Consider the following 19,563-nt stretch of genomic DNA (forward strand, 5'->3'; position numbering starts at 1 on the left):
GATACCTTGTGATGGGAGTTGGGGTAGAGGTGAGAATTGGTATTTTGGAAGTTTCCCAGTAATTTTGTAATGTGTGACCCACCCCCCGTGCCCCAACACACACAATAGTAAACAAGAAGGTATTCTTAATGTTTGTAGTTAAAGGCTTCCTAGATAAAATTCAAACTGCATGCAAAGAAAAAATAAAGGCACCTTTCTCCTCCTGGAAGCAATGATGCTATTAATTAGAATGAAAGAGCATTCACTGTAGGTCCTGTCAGTAACTTAAAACAGGACTAACCTGGAGGAGAATCTTTTTTTTTTAAATTAATGCTTAAAAATGTTTAATTACCAATCAATTTAATTTTTTGATAGGTTTATGGCTACAAATGATTTGATGACAGAACTGCAGAAAGATTCCATCAAGTTGGATGATGATAGTGAAAGGAAAGTAGTGAAAATGATTTTGAAGTTACTGGAAGATAAAAATGGAGAGGTACAGAATTTAGCTGTCAAATGGTAAGTGTTTTTTACTTGCTTCCCACCTCCACCACCCCATTAAAAAATTTAGTGTAATAGTTGGTAAATTATCTTAGTTTTGTGCTGTGTCTTTCTGTAGTTTTCTTTAGGGTTTGCAGGTGAGTCGTGGGTGTTTAATGTTTGTAAGTGGTACATACACACTTCTTAAAATTTCTATATTGACTACATGTGGCTTTTTATGGTATTTATTATTTTAAAAAATTTTTATTTTAAAAAAAAAATTTTTTTTTTTTAACCTTTATTTATTTTTGAGACAGAGAGAGACAGAGCATGAACGGGGGAGGGTCAGAGAGAGGGAGACACAGAATCTGAAACAGGCTCCAGGCTCTGAGCGGTCAGCACAGAGCCCGACACGGGGCTCGAACTCACAGACTGAGAGATCATGACCTGAGCCGAAGTCGGACGCTTAACCGACTGAGCCACCCAGGCGCCCCTAAAAAAATTTTTAATGTTCATTTATTTTTGAGAGAGAGACACACACAGTGTGAGTGGAGGAGGGGCAGAGAGAGAGAGGGAGACACAGAATCTGAAGCAGGCTCCAGGCTCTGAGCTGTCAGCACAGAGCCCAACGTGGAGCCTCGACCCTTATACCTAGAGATCATGAAGTTGGACACTTAACCTACCGAGCCACCCAGATGCCCCTGTTTATTTATTTTTAAAGTTTTGAGAGAGGGAGGGAGGGAGGGAGGGGAGGGGGAGAGAGAGTGGGAGAGAGAATTCTAAGCAGGCTCTGCACTGTTGGCATGGATCCCAATGCGGGGCTCAAACTCATGAACCCTGAGATCATGACCTAAGCTGAAGTTGGATGCTAAACCGGCTGAGCCACCCAAGTGCACCTATGGTATTTTAATTTGCGTGAAACATATATATAAAACTTCAGAAAGAGCGGTTCTTTCACTTGTTTGACTTGATTTTTTTTAGCTGGGTTACAAGGCCTCCCTGCCTCTATTCATCTCTGTATGAAAATTTAAGAACCAATGATCAAGGGAAATAAAAAATAAGAAGACTTCGTAAACAATAGCAGCAGTTAAAACCATAGTTAGTCCAAATTAACAGTGATGACACAGCAGTTACAAAGAATTGTTCCTAAAAATTGTGGGAATTCCAATTGTCTTTGTGTACGGTGCAGTAGGAGCATCTAATTGGGCATGATATTGACAGTTTGCCTCTTACTTTTAGTAATCAGGTACAGAATTTGAGTTCTCAGTATATTCTATTCACAAATAGTTTAATTTATGCATATCAAATACTAGAAAACCTTAACAATTTACATAGTAAGTTATTAGAAAGTATAACGTTTAGTTTCGTATGACAGATTAGGGAATTTTGTCATTTTGTATGCCCTATGATAATTAGGCATCAGTTTAAATAAAGCATTGTCTCATGATTACTTTTTTATTGCATTTTATTTATAAAGGTTTTAAGTTTGTTTTAGGCTAAGCTTTTACATACTTGCTGTAAAAACAGGCAAAAATGTGAGAAATCATTGGTCATCATAGAATTTCTAGACCTGCAGTACAATTTTCTTTAACTTGGGACATTTGCAAGTTTAAAATAAAATGTGTCTTCAAAAGATAAGATGCAGAATAATGCAAATGAGTATAATTTACTTTAATCATGATTTTTTATCTTTTATTGATTTTGCCTGTGCTTAATAAAATTAAGTTCTGTTCAAAATATATGCTGAGCATTTACCAGCTTTTGAAAGTAGTGTTTGTCCCAGGTCGAGAGTTGAGAGGTACATAGCTCTTACTTGGATGTATCATTAGGAACCTGAGCTTTTGATGTTTTGAAGACCTTTTATACTTAAAATTAACAGGTTGGGGGAAGAAATGACATATGTTCAGGAAAAAAGAAAGGAATTAAGATGTAAACAAAAGTAATACAGTAGGAGATAAAACCCAAGAGTGATTCTTGGAGGAGGGAAAATCACAGTAGATAAATTACTAAGTAGCCTTATTGAGAAATTGGGAAAATTGTTAAAGAACCTATCACCCAAAAGAAACTCAGGCCCAGAAATCTTTCACACAAGTCTTTGAAACCTCAAAGAACAGATAATTCCAGTACAGAGAGTTCTAGGACTATTTCAGAACATAAAGTATGAAAACTTCCCTGTCTTTTATTTAAACCCAACTACTGATAACAAATCCTGACTGAAGATAATACTAAAACAGAAAAGTACAAACCATTTAAATGTTAAAAGTATAACCCAACAATATAGTAAGTGTAATAGACCACGATCAAGTGAGATCAATCCCAGGAATATGAGGACAATTCAGTATTATGTGCTTGATCAGTATATCTCACCATGTTAACAGATAAGAGGAAGAAAAAACAGTTGTCAATGCGCTGGTAAGATTCAGCATTGACAATTAAAAAACAAGAACACAAAACACAACAGTTAGGTCAACAACAACAACACAGAACACTTAGTTAGGTTACTTAGTGTAATTAGAGGAGTGAAACACCTTCCAAAGACCAATATCCTACTTAATATGTCATTGGAGTGAAGAACAGGTCAGGTCAGGGATGCTTTATCTGACTAGGGAAAATTCGCTACCTGTTTCAAGGGAAACATTTAATAACATGGAGTTGACAAGACCTTTTTTAGCATTACAAGTACACAAACATATACATTCATACCTCAGCCCAAAAGCCAATAAATTACCAGATACCTTTACACTAAAATCAGCTACAAAGCAAAGATGGTCTCTATCTCCACTAGATTCTCTTTGAAGGTATTAGTCACTGTAGGACAAGTGGGTAATAAAACTGGACACGTAAGAATTGGAAGAGGTTCATGGGAACGTGGGAATAATCAAGTCAGTCAAAAAAATTTAATGCAAATAGGAAGAATTCAGTGAAGTAATACGATGTGAAAGTAAAGAACAAAAATCTGTAGCTTTCATATAAGCAAGCAGTAACCAATTGGAATATCTCATGGAATCAAATGTTCATTTATTACAGCAACAGAAAGACAAAATGCCTAGGAATGAAATGTAACAAGAAGTGTGAGGTGGTGACCTTGAGTAAGGGTATCGTATGGTGTATGTAAGGTTATAGTTTTATCTTTTTCAAAACTTAAGGAAAACTTTAAAATATTTTTGACCCCTGACAAAAATGTACTTGGAATAAATGGAAAGACATTCCATGCCCTAGGATAGGATAACTCAACAAAGTTGTTGGTTCTCTCCAAGCTTAGTGCTAACTTACTTGTAAAAATCAGTTATTTCCACAAGCTAGACAAGTTGATTCTAAAGTATATTTTAATAAATATTTTTAAATTTTCTTTTAATGTTTATTTATTTTTGAGAGAGTGAGCACGAGATGGGGAGGGGCAGAGAGAGAGGGAGACGATGAATCTGAAGCAGGGTCCAGGCTCTGAGCTGGCAGCATAGAGCCCGATGTGGAGCTTGAACTCATGAACTCTGTGAGATGATGACCTGAGCTGAAGTTGGACGCTTAACCAACTGAACCACCTAGGCGCCCCACTTTAAAGTATATTTTGATGGGAGAGGGAAGGAGGCAGGTGTTTGCCAAGAAAAGTCTGAAAAAGTATATCAGTTGCTGAAGTTGGAGAGGTATTGCTTAGCCCTACTAGATAATGAAGAGACTATTATGTTTCTCTAATCACAGTAGTGAGGCATTAATGGACAAATGGAGTAAAATAGAATAGAACCTACGTGATGGGAAGTTGAACTTTTTTTTTTAAAGACTGGTTAACCATTTGAAAAAGATAAAATTGGATCCTTATCTCACATACAACATTCCAACTTAAGGTCACCGTTGTTTTGTTTACCTTAAAGTAGTTTTGCCTGTTTTAGAACTTCATATAAACGAAGTTATACAGTATGTCCTCTTTTGTGTCAGCTGTTCTCACTCACCATATCTGTGAGATTCATCCATGTTGAGTGTATTAGTATTTCTTGACTTTTTATTACTGGTTAGTAGTCCATTGGTATCTATTTATGTATTTGGTTTCTTTCTTGGGTTTGGCTATTTTGAATAGAGATAAAATGAACATTCTTCTATGAGTCCTCTTTAGGATATAGGTCTTTCCTTATGGATAAATACCTAAGAATGAAATTGCTGTTGTCCATTTAGATTTTTAAGAAACTGCCCAGTTGTTTCCCAAAGTATTTTATCATTTTACACGAATGTCCCAGTTGTCTCCACATTCTCCTCAGCGTTTGGTTTTGTCACTTTTTAATTTTAGCCATTCCAATAAGTGTATAGGTGTAGTTTTTTTGTTTTTGTTTTTGTATAGGTGTAGTTTTAATTACATGTCCATGATGACAGTGCTGTTTTGTGTTTGTTAGACTTTTTTTTTTTTTTTTTTTTTTGCTGGACTTTTCCCAATTGAGGCGGGGAAATATAGGCAATTCATATACATGCATATATTTTATATTTTCTCCCAACTTGATAAGCTTAAGTTTTTAGTTTTAGTTTTAAATTCAGTTTTGTTTGATTTAATTTATAAATTAATTTTAACTTTCATGGTAATTGTTTTCCCTATCATAAGAAACCTTAGTTTTACCTTTTGTTGCAACAATTTTCTCTTGTTTTTTTCTAAAAGCCTAGGAGTTTCAGCTTTTACTTTTAGTCCTGTGATCTGTCCTGAATTTTTTGTGAAGTAAGAATTGAGTTTTTTTTTTTTAATTTAATTTTTTTAATGTTTATTTAGAGAGAGAGCACGTGTGCAAGTGGGGGAGGGAGAGAGGGATAGGCAGAATTGAAGCAGGCTCCAGGCTCCGAGTTGTCAGCACAGAGCCTGATGTGGGGCTCGAACGCAGGAAATGCAGTATCATGACCTGAGCCAAAGTCGGATGCTTAAGCAACTGAGCTACCCCAAGTTCATTTTTTCACATAAATTTCCATTTGCTGAAGCAACATTTCTTGAAAACACCTTCTTTTCTCTATTGAATTGCATTGATATCTTTGTCAAAAATCATTGACTATTAAAATGTGGGTGTATTCCGAGGCTCTGTTGTGTCTCTGTGTATTCTTTTGCCAGTACAAAACTGTTACATTAGTGTAGTGTATTAGTCAGCCTTGCCACTATTGACTTTTTGGGCAGATAATTCTTTGTTGTGAAGAGCTATCCTGTGCCTCCTGTGTATTGTAGGATGTTTAGTAGCATCGTGGCCATTAGCCACTATTTGCTAGTACCATTCATTCCTTCTTCCCCCGGGAGTGACAACCAAAAATGTCTCCAGACATTGGTAGCTGTCTGTTGGAGGGTAAAAATTGCCCTTTGTTCAAAAATGCTGGTATAGATCTGTAGAAGCCTGATGTAAGGTAGTGTAAGTTCTGTGGCTTCATTCTTCCTTTCCCAAGAGAACTTTGATTTTTAGTTGTTGGTTTTTGTTTTTGTTGTTTTGAATTTCCATGTAAATTTTAGAATCAGTTTGTCAATTTCTCTTCTTCAAATAAGTTTGCTCAAATTTTGATAGGGATTGTGTTGAAGCGATATAGATTTCTGAAGAGAATCAACATCTTAACAATACTGAGTGTTTTCACAGGGAACCATAGTATCTCATACTTTCCTGGTTAATAGTAGTTTTTGTTAATTCCTTAGGATTTTCTACCTAAACGGGTCATCAGTGTCATCGGTGAATATCCTCTTTCAGTTCTGATTTTGATAATTTGTGTTTTCTCTTTTTTTCCCTCAATTCATCTAATTAGGGATTTACCAACTTTACTTACTAAAGAACTAAGTTTTGTTAATTTTCTCTATTGTTTGTTGCCTATTTCATAGATTGCTTCTCTTTTACTATTTTCTTTTCATCTTCTTCCTTTCACATTTTTAAGCATTTAAAGACATATATGTGCCTCTAATTACTTCTTGAGCTACATTCTACAAATTCTGGTAGAAATCTATTTTTTAAGATTTTAATTTCATTTTTAATTTTTTTTAATGTTTATTTATTTATTTTTGAGAGCGCGAGACAGAGCACGAGCAGGGGAGGAGCAGAGAGAGAGGGAGACACAGAATCTGAAACAGGCTCCAAGCTGTCAGCCCAGAGCCTGACGTGGGGCTCGAACTCAAAAACCATGAGATCATGACCTGAGCTGAAGCTGGACGGACGCTCAACCGACTGAGCCACCCAGGCACCCCAAGATTTTATTTTTAAATAATCTCCATATCCAATGTGGAGCTTAAACTCACAGCCCTGAGAACAAGCGTTGCATGCTCTACTGAGCCAGCCAGTGCCCCTAGTCTGAAACATTTTTAATGCAGCGTGATTTTTCTTTGATCCATGGGTTATTAGAAGCAATTGTCAAATGTTTGGAGGTTATCTAGATGTTTATTTTTACTGGTATCTAATTTAATTCCGTTTTGGTCAGAGAACCATACTCTTTAAAATTTCAGGATGTTTGTTTTGTCTACTTAGGTTTCTTTTATGGTTTAGCGTGTGGTACGCCTTGGTGAATGTCCCATCTATACTTGGAAGAAAGTATATTCTGCAGTAGTTGGGTATAATGTTTTAGAAAGGTCAGGGTAGTTGATAAGGTTCAGATTTATATCCTTTGTGATTTTTTTGTTGTTGTTGGTATTAAATACCGAGGAGTGTTTAAGATTTCCAACTATGATAGTTTATCTTTGATAATCAGTTTTTGCTCCCATGTATTTTAAAGCTATATGACTTAAGTGCATATACATTTATAATTATGTCTTCTTGATGTTTGACCTTTATGGGCATAGAATGTTTCTCTTTAAATATACCTTATTGTGAAATATATTTTCTCTTATGTTAATATGGAAAAGCCACCCTAGCTTTTTTTCAAAGCTTTTTAAAAAATGATTTATTTACTTTAGAGAGAGAATAAAAACAGGTAGGTAGGGGAGGGGCAGAGAGAGGGAGGTGCCGAGGATCTGAAGCAGGGTCCGCACTGAGAGTAGTGAGCCGGATGTGGGGCTCAAACTCAGAAACCATGAGATCATGACCTGAGCTGAAGTTGGACACTCAACTGACTGAGCCACCCAGGCGCCCCCACCCGAGCTTTTTTAAGATTAGTGTTTGCATAATGTATCTTTTTTTTATTTTTCAGTTTAATCTGAATCTGTGTTTTTATCTTTAAATGATGTGTCTTGTAGACAGCAGATAGTTAATTCTTGCTTTTTTTTCTGATTGTTTCATGGTTTTTGCCCTTTAATAGGAGTGCCTATGTAGTCCATTGACATTTATTGTAAATATTTGATTTGTTTGGATTTAGGTGTGTGTCATTCTTCTTATTTTGTTTATGTTGTTGTTCTGGGTTCTTCTTTTTTTTTTTTTTCCCTGCCTTCTTTTGGGTTAATCACATATATTTTTTAAAAATGTTTATTTACTTTTGAGACAGAGACAGAGACAAAGTAAGAACAGGAGTGGGGGAGCAGAGAGAGGGAGACAGAATCCCAAGCAGGCTATGCACTGGGCGATCTCAGGACTGCAAGATCATGACCTGAACTGATAGGAAGGGTTGACACTGAACTGACTGAGCCACCCAGGGGCCCCTGGATTAATCAAATATTTTATAGCAACAGTTCTTAAAGTTTGATTCAGGGGACCTTGGAACATCCCATGACCCTGGAAGTGTCAAAATTATCATGTGAATAATTCTAAGGTGTTATTTTCCCCTTGGCTCTCCATTTTCTTTTAAGTGCATGGTTTAATTTTCCAGAGGCCACATGACATGTGATATCACAACAGACTGAATGCAAAATCAGATAATGAGATCCATTTTTTTAAGCGCAAACATATAAAACAGTGCTATTATTCTCACCTTTTTTGAGAGTATAGTTTATTTTCATTGCTTGTACTTTTTAATATGGTATAAACATCGACAGATACAGTGCACATAAAGAAAAGCTCTTTGGGATCTTGATTGATTTTCAAAGTGTTAAAGCCAAAAATTTGAGAATTGTCACTCTAGGGGTTATAAATTGCATCTTAAATTTATGGCAATCTATTAAAAGTTAATATTGTACTAGTTGATATAAATTGTATAAAAACCTTGAAACATTTTTCATTTACTTTCTTCCTGTATTTGTGCTTTTTTAAAAAATATATGTATGTGTGTCTATAATACAATATTATAATTTGAAGAAAAACTATATAGTCTTTTTAAATTTTAAATTTATTTGCTTGTTTTTTAGTACTCTATACCCAGTGGGAGGGCTTGAGATCAAGAGTTGCATGCCCTGCCACTGAGCCAGCCAGGTGCCCCATATAGTCTTCTAAATATAGCCTTTTATGTTTACGCACATTTACATTTCTGGTGATCTTTGTAAATCTGAGTAACTATCTGGTTTAATTTTTCTTCAGCCTAAAGAACTTTTCTTTGGCAATTCTTGTAGTATAGGTTTGGTGGTGATAAATTTTCAGCTTGTGATAATGAATTATCTTTACAGTTTTAAGGAGTAATTTCATTGGATTTGGAGTTCTAGGTAGATCTTTCTCTGGTTTTAGTTACATCATTATCTGGCATCCAAGTTGTTGTTTTCAAAAATACAGTTTTAGAGAGTTGACAGACATTATTGCAGAAGGGTTCGTCCAACAAAACTATTTTGCCATTGCCAGAAGCTAAACTCTTTAAATTCCTTTTTGGAATCCCTTTTATTTTCACTCTCAATGTTTTCATTGTTTCACCTGGGTCTCTACATATATGCCATGTCTCTTTTGTCATTGCCATCATTTTGGATTGGACTGTTGTTGGAGAAATCCAGTCTTCCTGATTTTTTTTTCGTCCTTCTCCTAATTCTCCAAATTGCACTGCCTTTGACTTCTCTAGTCAAGTAGTTGACAGCTAATTGAGCGTCTGTATATGAAACATTGATCTGACATTTATCAAATTAAACTATTTTTATCATGTCACGTGTGCTTGACAGAGTGCATTGGCTCCCAGTTTTACCACATCACATTTAAATTTGCTGGCCTGACTTTAAAGGTTTCCATAATGTCTCAGGGGCCTACCTTTCCTGTTTTCTTTTATGTGTATTTTGTATCAAGCAGTTCTTTTCACCCCTCATTTCTTTCAGTATGCATTCCACTCATTCTGTTCTCTGATCTTTCCATTTGAAATGCTCTTCTTTTTTTAACAATACTCCATCAAAGTCCAGTACCTAAAAATCTGTCCCTAAGGTTCAGTCTCCTGTCCTGTAAATGCTAATAACATTGAATTTAAAAGTTTTTTTTTTAATTTTTTTTTAAGAAATTGTGCAGAGTAGTGAATGCCTTCATTTCTCAAGTAGTTGTGTGAATTCCTTACCTTATCAACCAGTGGTAAATGTATGGAGATAGGAGCCATACTTTTCTTATTCAGTATAGTCTTGAATACAATGGCTCTTCAGTGAAAATTCATGCACCAAACAACTACTATCTTAAATTCTATGGGAAGCATGCAAAGGAAGAACTTTTCTTCATCCTCAAACAGTTGACCTGCATGCAAACCTATAATAATAGTGTAAGATACTAATATGGAAGGAATATACAAGGAAGGTTCTTTGGGAAGACAGAGTAGTACTAACTTTTTGCAGCAGATTATTTAGTGCTTTAAAAATTTAAACAAGAAAATAAGAGGGATGTAAATTTTTTTGGTTCACAAGATAGAGTTGGTGATGATAGGAGGAAGGAAGGGTTAAAATTGGCGAAGTGAAATATTGGATGGCATTGCTATTTCATTTAAACCGTAGAATCCCTGTTAGGAGCAGACTCCTAATTAGCCTTTTTATTACTAAAAAAATGTGTTGTATTTGAAGGGTTGGGGGGGTGGTAAGCATCTTGTTTCATGATACCATGGTAGAAATCAGTGGGGAGATGTGGGAAACCCATCAATCAAATTTGTTTTAAACCCTTATTCATATACTATCTGTGATTCAGGCATAGTGTATTTGCTTTGTGCCGGTAGTTGCTAGGCAGAAGAAATTCTTTTACTTGTCTATTTTTCTGTTTTTGTATTTAATGTAAATTAAAAACTTTATTTTCTATTTTATATTACAGTCTTGGCCCCTTAGTGAGTAAAGTGAAAGAATACCAAGTAGAGACAATTGTAGATACCCTCTGCACTAACATGCTTTCTGATAAAGAACAACTTCGAGATATTTCAAGTATTGGCCTTAAAACAGTAATTGGAGAACTTCCTCCAGCTTCCAGTGGTAAGCAAGAGCACCATTTTCTTCCTAGTTCCTTTTTACTTGGAGGTATTTGCCCTCCACCTTTTTTTCTCCTGGTCAGGGAGGGAGAGCAGTGCCTGTCAAAAGGTCTTTGTAAAGATCCCATTGAACAATCAAGGGAAAAAAAAGCCTGAAGTCCTATTTTTGCTTAAAAATAAATTCAATTTTCAGTTTTAAATGAATATCTTTTGATTGAATTTAAGTATCTTGTAGGAATACCAAGATTTTATATTGTTGTATGTACCATAACTACAGTTAATGCCAACCTATGCAATGAGGGAAAAGATAACCAAAATTTTGAGTTATTTCTGACTAGTTCTCTATTTTCAGTATTAATTTTGCTTTGTATCAAAATTTATGATGTGTAATACTTAACACCGTTAAAACAGCTGTGAAATAGTTGAGTTTACTAGTATCTTTAAGGCTGAATCTACAGCTACCTTGGTAATTTAAAACTACAATTAATGAATTTGTCTATTAATTAGATTTTGGTCTCTGGCACAAATATTTAGGTAATGCAGATTTTAGAATTGGTTTTGACTACTAAGCTATCAGCTAAAATCAGCAGGCTAAGGTTTTTGATGGTCTGATTCACAGATGGGGTGAAATTATTACCTCCCTATTTCGTGGAAAGATGGAGACTGGTGGTAATGTAGTCTAAGTGTGTAGGTTTTAGTCCTTTACTTAACAAGTATTGATTAATCATTTGCTCTACTAGCTACCACGCTAGATGATTCACGTGTATTATTTCAGTTAGTCTAAATATCAGCCATATGGGAGGTCTTAATATTTCCAGTTTATTGTTGAGGGAACTGAAAGAAAGACTAGGTTAATTCACCCAAAGTTTTGATTACCTGTTTGGGTAAAGATTCAAATCCTCCATTATCTTTTAATCCAAAGCTGATGCTTTTTCTATTGTATCTTACCAGTTTGTCCTTACTCTTATTAATTATTTCAATAAAATATATCTTATATTATTACATTGATTAATTATGTCAGTAAAATATCTCTTGTATTAGTTAACACTGATAATCATCCTTAGTTCTTTTCTCTCATTGAAACATGTTTTAGTTGGTTTCTGGTTCTAACAAGAATTCTAACCATTTAGATTATTTCTTGTTCCTTTTTTTCTTCCACTTGCCAGTAACAATATGAATCTACTTCAGAATAGTAATAACCTTGATTTATGAGTTCTTTGGAACAGCATTTCTACTTCATAATGAAGTTTCGGGATCTTTGGATTGGAGTACGAAGGATCTTATTTTAGGTTACAGCTCTCTCTCTCTCTTTTTTTTTAAGAGACCATGTTAGGTATTGGAGGTTAGAATATATTTGGTTTTTAGTTCACAGAAATTTTAAAATATCTAGGTTACTAGTAATAAGAGTATTCAAGTAGAAGAATAATCATTTCTGCTTTCCAGTCTAGAGGTGCAAACACTATAGCCATTACTGGCTCCACAGGCGAGTCATTTTTGTATATAGAAGTAGTTGTCCAGGAGAGTCTGTTGAATTGGTATTGTTTTGCCTATGTCGTGTACTCCTTCTGCAGTTACTATCTCTTATTGTTTATGTCTAATAAATTATTTTATTGGAAAACAATCTGTTTTGAAATACATATTTTTCTGACATGAATCTCTTGAGTCAGTCTTGATTATAATCAAGTTTTGAGTTGTTGAATATCTGGTAACCACCATAAATACAAGGTGGAATCAACATACTTACTTGCCTTGAAATTATAATTGGTTTATTATTTATGCAGGCTCTGCATTAGCTGCTAATGTATGTAAAAAGATTACTGGACGTCTTACCAGTGCAATAGCAAAGCAGGAAGATGTCTCTGTTCAGCTAGAAGCTTTGGATATTATGGCTGATATGTTGAGCAGGTAAACATGCCTGTGATTTATATTACTTACAATACAAAAACTGTGCATTTATTAAAACGCCTTTTGATAAAAATAAAATTTGGCCTAAAATTGTTCATGTTTGTTTATTTTTAATATTGTTATTTTTTAATTGTTCATATTTAAATTGTGGCTGTTTTATAGATATGTGGTTAGGGGTAAGAGGAGAAATAAGCTAATTATTTATCATGTAATCCTGCACAGCAAGCATTTTTTGTAGTTTTGAAAAGTAATAAAATTTGTCATTTGAATGTTTCATCACAGTTTTTATATTTAGTTTTTTACTCTTATATTTTGAATATAATGATCTATTTAGATAAGAGTTGTGTGGGTAGAAGTAACAAATTTTCCAGTTAAAATAATGCTGGTATACATTTTAGCACCCATGATTATACTGCATGTTTTGGGAGGAGGGAGCTTGACTTTGTACATTTGTTCGTGTTTGCTTTCATCTGGAGGTCAAACTTGGGAAGATAGGAAGATCTAAGCAACTCTTAGGGGGAATATACCTTAAAAGACCTGTCAATTTCATTTTGTCCCTAATTCTCCAAATCATTATGTCTTCATTATATATTGTTTTTGCCTGATCCACTGCAACCTGAAAATAATCAAATGCCTTCGTCTGGTACATACTTATAGTGAAAGGTAAGAGCAGTCATCCTGGCACACACAAGAGCTTATATGGTACTATAGGAGATAAGGACAAAAATGACTACAATGTAAGATTGAATGAGACTAAATACTGAAACTATTAAGTGTATTTTTGGGTTTAAAATGGACGATTCCAAGATTCCAAGAAAGACTGGCATTTGAATTTAATTTTGAAGAATGGATAGGACACTGGTGTATGTGCCCAGGCTTAGGATATATTAGCATTAAGTAATCTTGGAGTTGGGAAACATTGTATTCTTGTTTTCCATCATATATGAAATGAATAGAAGAGTAGTAGGAAATCATTTTCATAGGTTGTGGTTATGTTGAAGAGGGTGAGGGATTTATACTTAATTTGGTTAAGTAGGAACTATTCAGTTAGACTTCTTGTCCTGTGACTGGATCAGTTGCAGTGTCCTGGCACATAGATGCTTAACTGCTATTGACTCCCTGACCTGCCCATGTGAAATGATTTAGAAGAGGGTTGAATCAACAAGATCAATGCAACTTCGTATATAGATGTGTTGAGGAAGGCCGCAGGGATAGTCAAGAGATGCTGAGATTTTGAGTGTTGTGAACTCCCAAAAAGCTATAATAGAGAAAAAGCTGTTAATAGAGAAAACAATTAGAAATCTGGGAGGGGAGAAAGGGACAAGACCATTGGTTTTTTCATGTATTCTCAAGCTTGTTGGTTGGATAGGGATACAGTTCTAGATTGCAGAAGGGAATTTTGGGATACAAATTTCAAAACTGTATTTACTTAACTTTTTAGTTGGGTTGGTAGAGAGAGTAAGAATTTAGTTTTACTTGAATTCTGAATTTGAATTAGTGCCTTCTAACATTTTTACTCTTTGACTACATTGGGGTCAGAGGCCAGATATTTAAGTAGTGCTCAAACATCTTGAATTTATTTATTGTTTTCTTTTTTATTTTAAGGCAAGGAGGACTTCTTGTTAATTTCCATCCTTCAATTCTGACCTGTCTGCTCCCCCAGTTGACCAGCCCTAGACTTGCAGTGAGGAAAAGAACCATTATTGCTCTTGGCCATCTGGTTATGAGCTGTGGAAATATAGTTTTTGTAGATCTTATTGAACATCTGTTGTCAGAATTGTCCAAAAATGATTCCATGTCAACAACAAGGACCTACATACAATGTATTGCTGCAATTAGTAGGCAAGCTGGTCATAGAATAGGTAAGAAATATTTAAATACTTTAAAATTTTCTTTAAAGAAAAAAATGAATATTTTTAAGAACCAATATGCTTTTCTTAGGTGAATACCTTGAGAAGATAATTCCTTTGGTGGTAAAATTTTGTAATGTAGATGATGATGAACTAAGAGAGTATTGCATTCAAGCCTTTGAGTCATTTGTGAGAAGGTAAGTCTTAAGATCTCTATTTTTCAAATAAAAATGTTCCCTTAGAGTAATAATTACACTCTAGGTTAGGTGGGTGTGGAGAAATGGATTGTTTTGACAGTCAGGATTTGAGTTTTGGATTTCAGATGTATCTTGATTAAATTATTAAGCTGATCATATAGTATTTGAAGTGGATATCATCTTATATTTCAGAATACAGTCTTTATTTTGAAATGTTTCCATTTCATTCTTAGGACTTGAACTTAGAAAGTCATTTATCATTGTCTTTTCATTTAATTTGATAATGTGTACTATCCTAAAGGGCATTAGGGTAAATTAATTATCTGGCCAAAAATCAATAGTGAATTTTATATCTTTTCAGCAATTGTTGAGGTTTATCACCTCCATTTTGCTAGGACAGTGGATCTCAATTTGGAAACCTTGGTTCTAATAATAAAATCTGCATTTATGTGCTAGAAGGCCATACTGGCTAAGTAGCAGATTTTTTTTTTTTTTTTTTTTTTTTTTTTTGCCTTTGGTGAGAATTAAGTTTGGTAGCACAGTGTCTTGAGACTTCAGTTGTTATCTGCAATAATCCTTTGTCCCGCTCATGGTTTTGAGAAGCAGCTTCATGGTCATACCAAATTTTTTTTTTATGTTTATTTTTGAGAGACAGAGCATGGGTAGGGGAGGGGCAGAGAGAGAGAGGGAGACACAGAATCCGAAGCGGGCACCAGGCTCCGAGCTGTCCGCACAGAGCCCGACGCGGGGCTCGAACTCATCAACCGTGAGATCATGACCTGAACCGAAGTCAGACGCTTAACCAACTGGGCCACCCAGGCGCCCCCATACCAAATTTTTAAAATCAGTGGGATTTGTTTCTGTTCTTTTAATTATTCCTTTATTGTGGGGCATTTCTATGTTCTGTCTCAGAACATATAGCCAGAGCTAGAACGTATAGCATATAGCTGGAAGACCTAGCCTAGAAGAGCGTGCACTGGCATTTTTACAAACAGTCCTAGTTGCTGAAGAGCATGTTCACTTGGGCTTGGTCTTCTAGTCGTATGTTCAGAAGATAGACATAAATATACAGATTTCTATTCCACCCTAAATTAACCACAGTATATCATTTATTGTAAGAATCATCCTGATTTCAGAGATGTGAAAATGTGAGGGGGAAAGTTCATCTTAAAATTAAGTGTCATTTGAAAAGTAAATATTTTAAAATATGTCGAGTCATTGCTATTGAAAAGGCTAAGAACCACTTTTTCTGTGCTACGTTAAAGGGAAGAAAGAAATCTGGTAATAAAGCAAAATGTGTCAGATATTAAATGAAGGGGAAAAATAGTTATTCAAGGGAGCTTTTATTTTTTTTCTTCAGATGTCCTAAGGAAGTATATCCTCATGTTTCTACCATTATAAATATTTGTCTTAAATATCTTACCTATGATCCAAATTATAATTATGATGATGAAGATGAAGATGAAAATGCCATGGATGCAGACGGTGGTGATGATGACGACCAAGGTATTTCAAATTATATAGAAGCAGTGTGTTAAATTTTCATCAAAGAGCCAGTGTTATAGATGGAGAGGATTCTTAACCCCAAATTGTACCATTTATTTATAATAGTGAAAGTGGAAATGACCTCAGTATTCAACAATAGCAAGTTGATTAAATAAATTATGGGGCATCTATGTATTAAACTGCTATACAACATTTTCAGAGTCCTGCTCTAGAAAAATATTAAGGCACTTATTAATAAGCTTTGTGAAAAAGTGGGACAAAGTTATGTCCCAGTTTTATTTTTTTTTAATATACAGAAAAAAAAGATGTTAGTATTTTCCCCTTAGCAATATAAACGATATTTGTGTTTTGTGTGTGTGTTTTGTTTTGTTTTTATTTTTCTTTATTCAAATTTCTACAAAGATTTTGTAAGGAGGGAAATGAATGTTATTTTAAACTGTGATGTAGATATACATATTCAGTTGTTTGGCTGGTTGTATACATTCATGAAAAATCCTAAATATTGTTTGAGGCTCCATTTAACTTTCATAAATAATCTAAACATTACTCAGGGTCCTAAGATTGATGTCCTCATGCTGTGATTTGTAGTATTTACTCTGGAAAGGGATAGCACTTTTAGGAACATAGATGTTTGTGTTAAGTTGTTTCTGCTAGTATTAAAAGAATCATAGTGGAGATAATAGGTAAGTTATGTGGTATATGGGTTGGTGGATTTCATGATAGTTTTCATACTTTTGATTTTTGAATTTATGTCCTCTTAAGTCTATAATTTCATTTGTCTTAAAACAACAAGCGACTATAAAAAAAAATCTCCCTTAACCCAATATTACACGGGCAGCTAATGCCCAGTTGTCTTTTACAACCGAACTGAAAAGAACGCTCTCCACTTCCTTTTTTCTTCTCTCTTAAATCTAGTCTTCAGTGATGGACAGGATCACCAGTGATCTCAAATGTTTGCCTATTACTAAGTTCGGCAATGTTTCTTGAACTTCCAGGGTACCACACTCTCCTGGGTGTAGTCCTGTTTTTGTGATTATCCCTTTTCAGTCGCTGTGCTGGTTGCTCTTCATAATCCTGACCACTAAACTTCAGAGTATTCCAGGACTTAGACTTCTCTGTGAACTCGTATTCTTGTTAATCTTACCTAGTCTCCTAGGTTTAATATCCTTAAATGTCATTTAATATCATTATGCTGAAAACCCAAATTTTTCTTTATTCCAGATCTTTCCTGTGACTTTTAAGTTCATGTATACATCTGCTTAATTGATTCACTGCTTAGATGTATAAAATATCTTCTCCCTACTTTTCCCCTATCTCCTGCCTAACCAGTTTATTCTTTAGCCTTTTCCGTCTCATCTTAGTCTCTCAGGCCAAAAACTTTGAGGTTATACATAATTACTTTTTCTTGTATACCCCCCTCATTCAGTCTCTCATCTCCGGGCTTTCCTCTTTATTTATTCCTTCTCAGTGTTTTTATTTTCATTGCATTTAATCCCTTTTGACATATTGTAATTATTTTCCACATCTAGGATGTAAGTTTCATGAGGACAGAGAGTTTTAGTCTCTCTGTTGACTGCTTTATCCCAGTGCCTAGGGTAGTGCTTGACACACAGTAGGCACTCAGTAAATGTGTTGTATTAATGAAGGGATTATAATAGAATATCCTTTGGAAAAAGCAGTAGCAATATCTTCCAAGTTTTGATTGTTGGTTTTTAGTGTGCCAGGTACTTATGTTGAATAACTAACCAAGTCCTTTAGCCGTTACATTAGTTTTCATGGGTTATAACTAATGACTGTCTTTGCACCATAGTGTTACTGTAACATAAAAGCACCATAATTTCAGTGATTAGGATATTTAATGTTTTAATAACCCTTTTTTTCCAATAAAGTATATTTCTACCAAATAATTCACATGGGTTGCCATGGGGAAAACTTCATTTATTTGTTTGCTTTTAAATATATTTTGATACAGTACCTTTTAGTTTTCAAATATGTATTTGCAAATAAGTCATATGCCTTGGGTTTAGTAGTATTTGGTTAGGTTTTCCTATAATGTGCCAAAATGAAATTAAGTGAACAAAACTTTAATATAATCCTAGGATTTTGTAAGGCATAGCTGGCCACATTTAGCTGTCACTAAGCTAATTGGAATATAAGCCCGTGAAGAGATGACATCTTTTCCCCCCACTGAGGAATCAGCGTGTCAGGGCTATAATCTTATCTAATAACAAAATTATTGTTAATTTTAGACTGTTCTAAGAACTGCTAGCATTTTTGCCATCCTCCTGACTTTATGTTGCCCAACTGATTCAGTCTGATAGTGTTGGAAGGAAATAATTTTCAGAGATTTCACACACATTACATATGTATGTAATGAAGCATACATAAGTGAGGTGGAGTTGATAATGCTTATACTTGGAATGCTTATTATTTTAAGGTTTAACAGGAATTTGGAGAAGATGGTGCTTTGTTGTTAGAAGGATTTTCTTGTAATTGAGGAAGTATTGTGTTTTTAAACTGTCATGAGAATACGTTGAAAGGTTGAAAATACACATATTTTTTCCTAAGAGTCCATCATTAAATGTAGTGAAAATCCTTGTAATCCCAAAGAAAGCTGATGTCAGTCAGGATTCTTTTTCTCCCCAGAAAATTAGTCTACAGCATGTCCTAGGATTGTAACCATGCTTTTTAATATATCATCTATAGTGACAAATCATATTTGCTGGTTTATCTTATTAACGCCTTCTGTGATTGATTGATTGCTTTTCCTATAGTGTCAAGTAAGTAAACATACTGTTTAAAAGGTTGGGATGAGAGATTTATGTTTTATAAGTATTTATTTTGGAAAGAAGTTTCATGTGTTAATAACTTAAAAATGATTTTAAATGATTTAAGCTGCTCATTACCCGTAATAAGTGAGAAGATGATTAACGAGTTAAAAACAATTACGATTATTTTCTTTAGAGGTTAATTTATATGTAACTTGGTATAATTTCTGTTTAAGTACTTGCTCTTTTAACACTTGCTGTACTTAAGTGAAAAGTTTTAAAACTGTCTTAGTCTGAATATCAATTCACTTTCTGTATTAAATGATAAACTTTTCTTACCTGTTAACATTAAAACTTCTCTTTAGGGAGTGACGACGAATACAGCGATGATGACGACATGAGCTGGAAAGTGAGACGTGCAGCAGCTAAGTGCTTGGATGCTGTAGTTAGCACAAGGCATGAAATGCTTCCAGAATTCTACAAGACTGTCTCTCCTGCACTGATATCAAGATTTAAAGAGCGTGAAGAGAATGTAAAGGCAGATGTTTTTCATGCATACCTTTCTCTTTTGAAGCAAACTCGTCCTGTACAAAGTTGGCTGTGTGACCCTGATGCTATGGAGCAGGGAGAAACACCTCTGACAATGCTTCAGAGTCAGGTCAGTTTAAAAGTATGATTGAGGGG

The 19,563-nt window shown here is 34.7% G+C and overlaps 1 protein-coding gene across 2 annotated transcripts in view; it reads left to right on the forward strand.

Annotated features, from left to right (window-relative positions):
• CAND1 (cullin associated and neddylation dissociated 1) overlaps positions 1-19,563 on the forward strand; it is a 42,576-nt gene that overhangs the window by 11,207 nt on the left and 11,806 nt on the right. The window contains exons 2-8 of one of the 2 annotated variants that reach the window (XM_043564816.1): positions 355-498; positions 10,503-10,657; positions 12,435-12,558; positions 14,164-14,420; positions 14,500-14,605; positions 15,966-16,111; positions 19,245-19,537. In XM_043564816.1, coding sequence (XP_043420751.1) covers positions 355-498; positions 10,503-10,657; positions 12,435-12,558; positions 14,164-14,420; positions 14,500-14,605; positions 15,966-16,111; positions 19,245-19,537 — 1,225 coding nt within the window. Of the gene's footprint in view, positions 1-354; positions 499-10,502; positions 10,658-12,434; positions 12,559-14,163; positions 14,421-14,499; positions 14,606-15,965; positions 16,112-19,244; positions 19,538-19,563 lie in introns of those variants that run through there. The other variant, XM_043564818.1, reaches the window with a different exon arrangement.

The sequence above is a fragment of the Prionailurus bengalensis genome, chromosome B4 (assembly GCF_016509475.1).
Source record: "Prionailurus bengalensis isolate Pbe53 chromosome B4, Fcat_Pben_1.1_paternal_pri, whole genome shotgun sequence".
Classification (NCBI taxonomy): domain Eukaryota; kingdom Metazoa; phylum Chordata; class Mammalia; order Carnivora; family Felidae; genus Prionailurus; species Prionailurus bengalensis.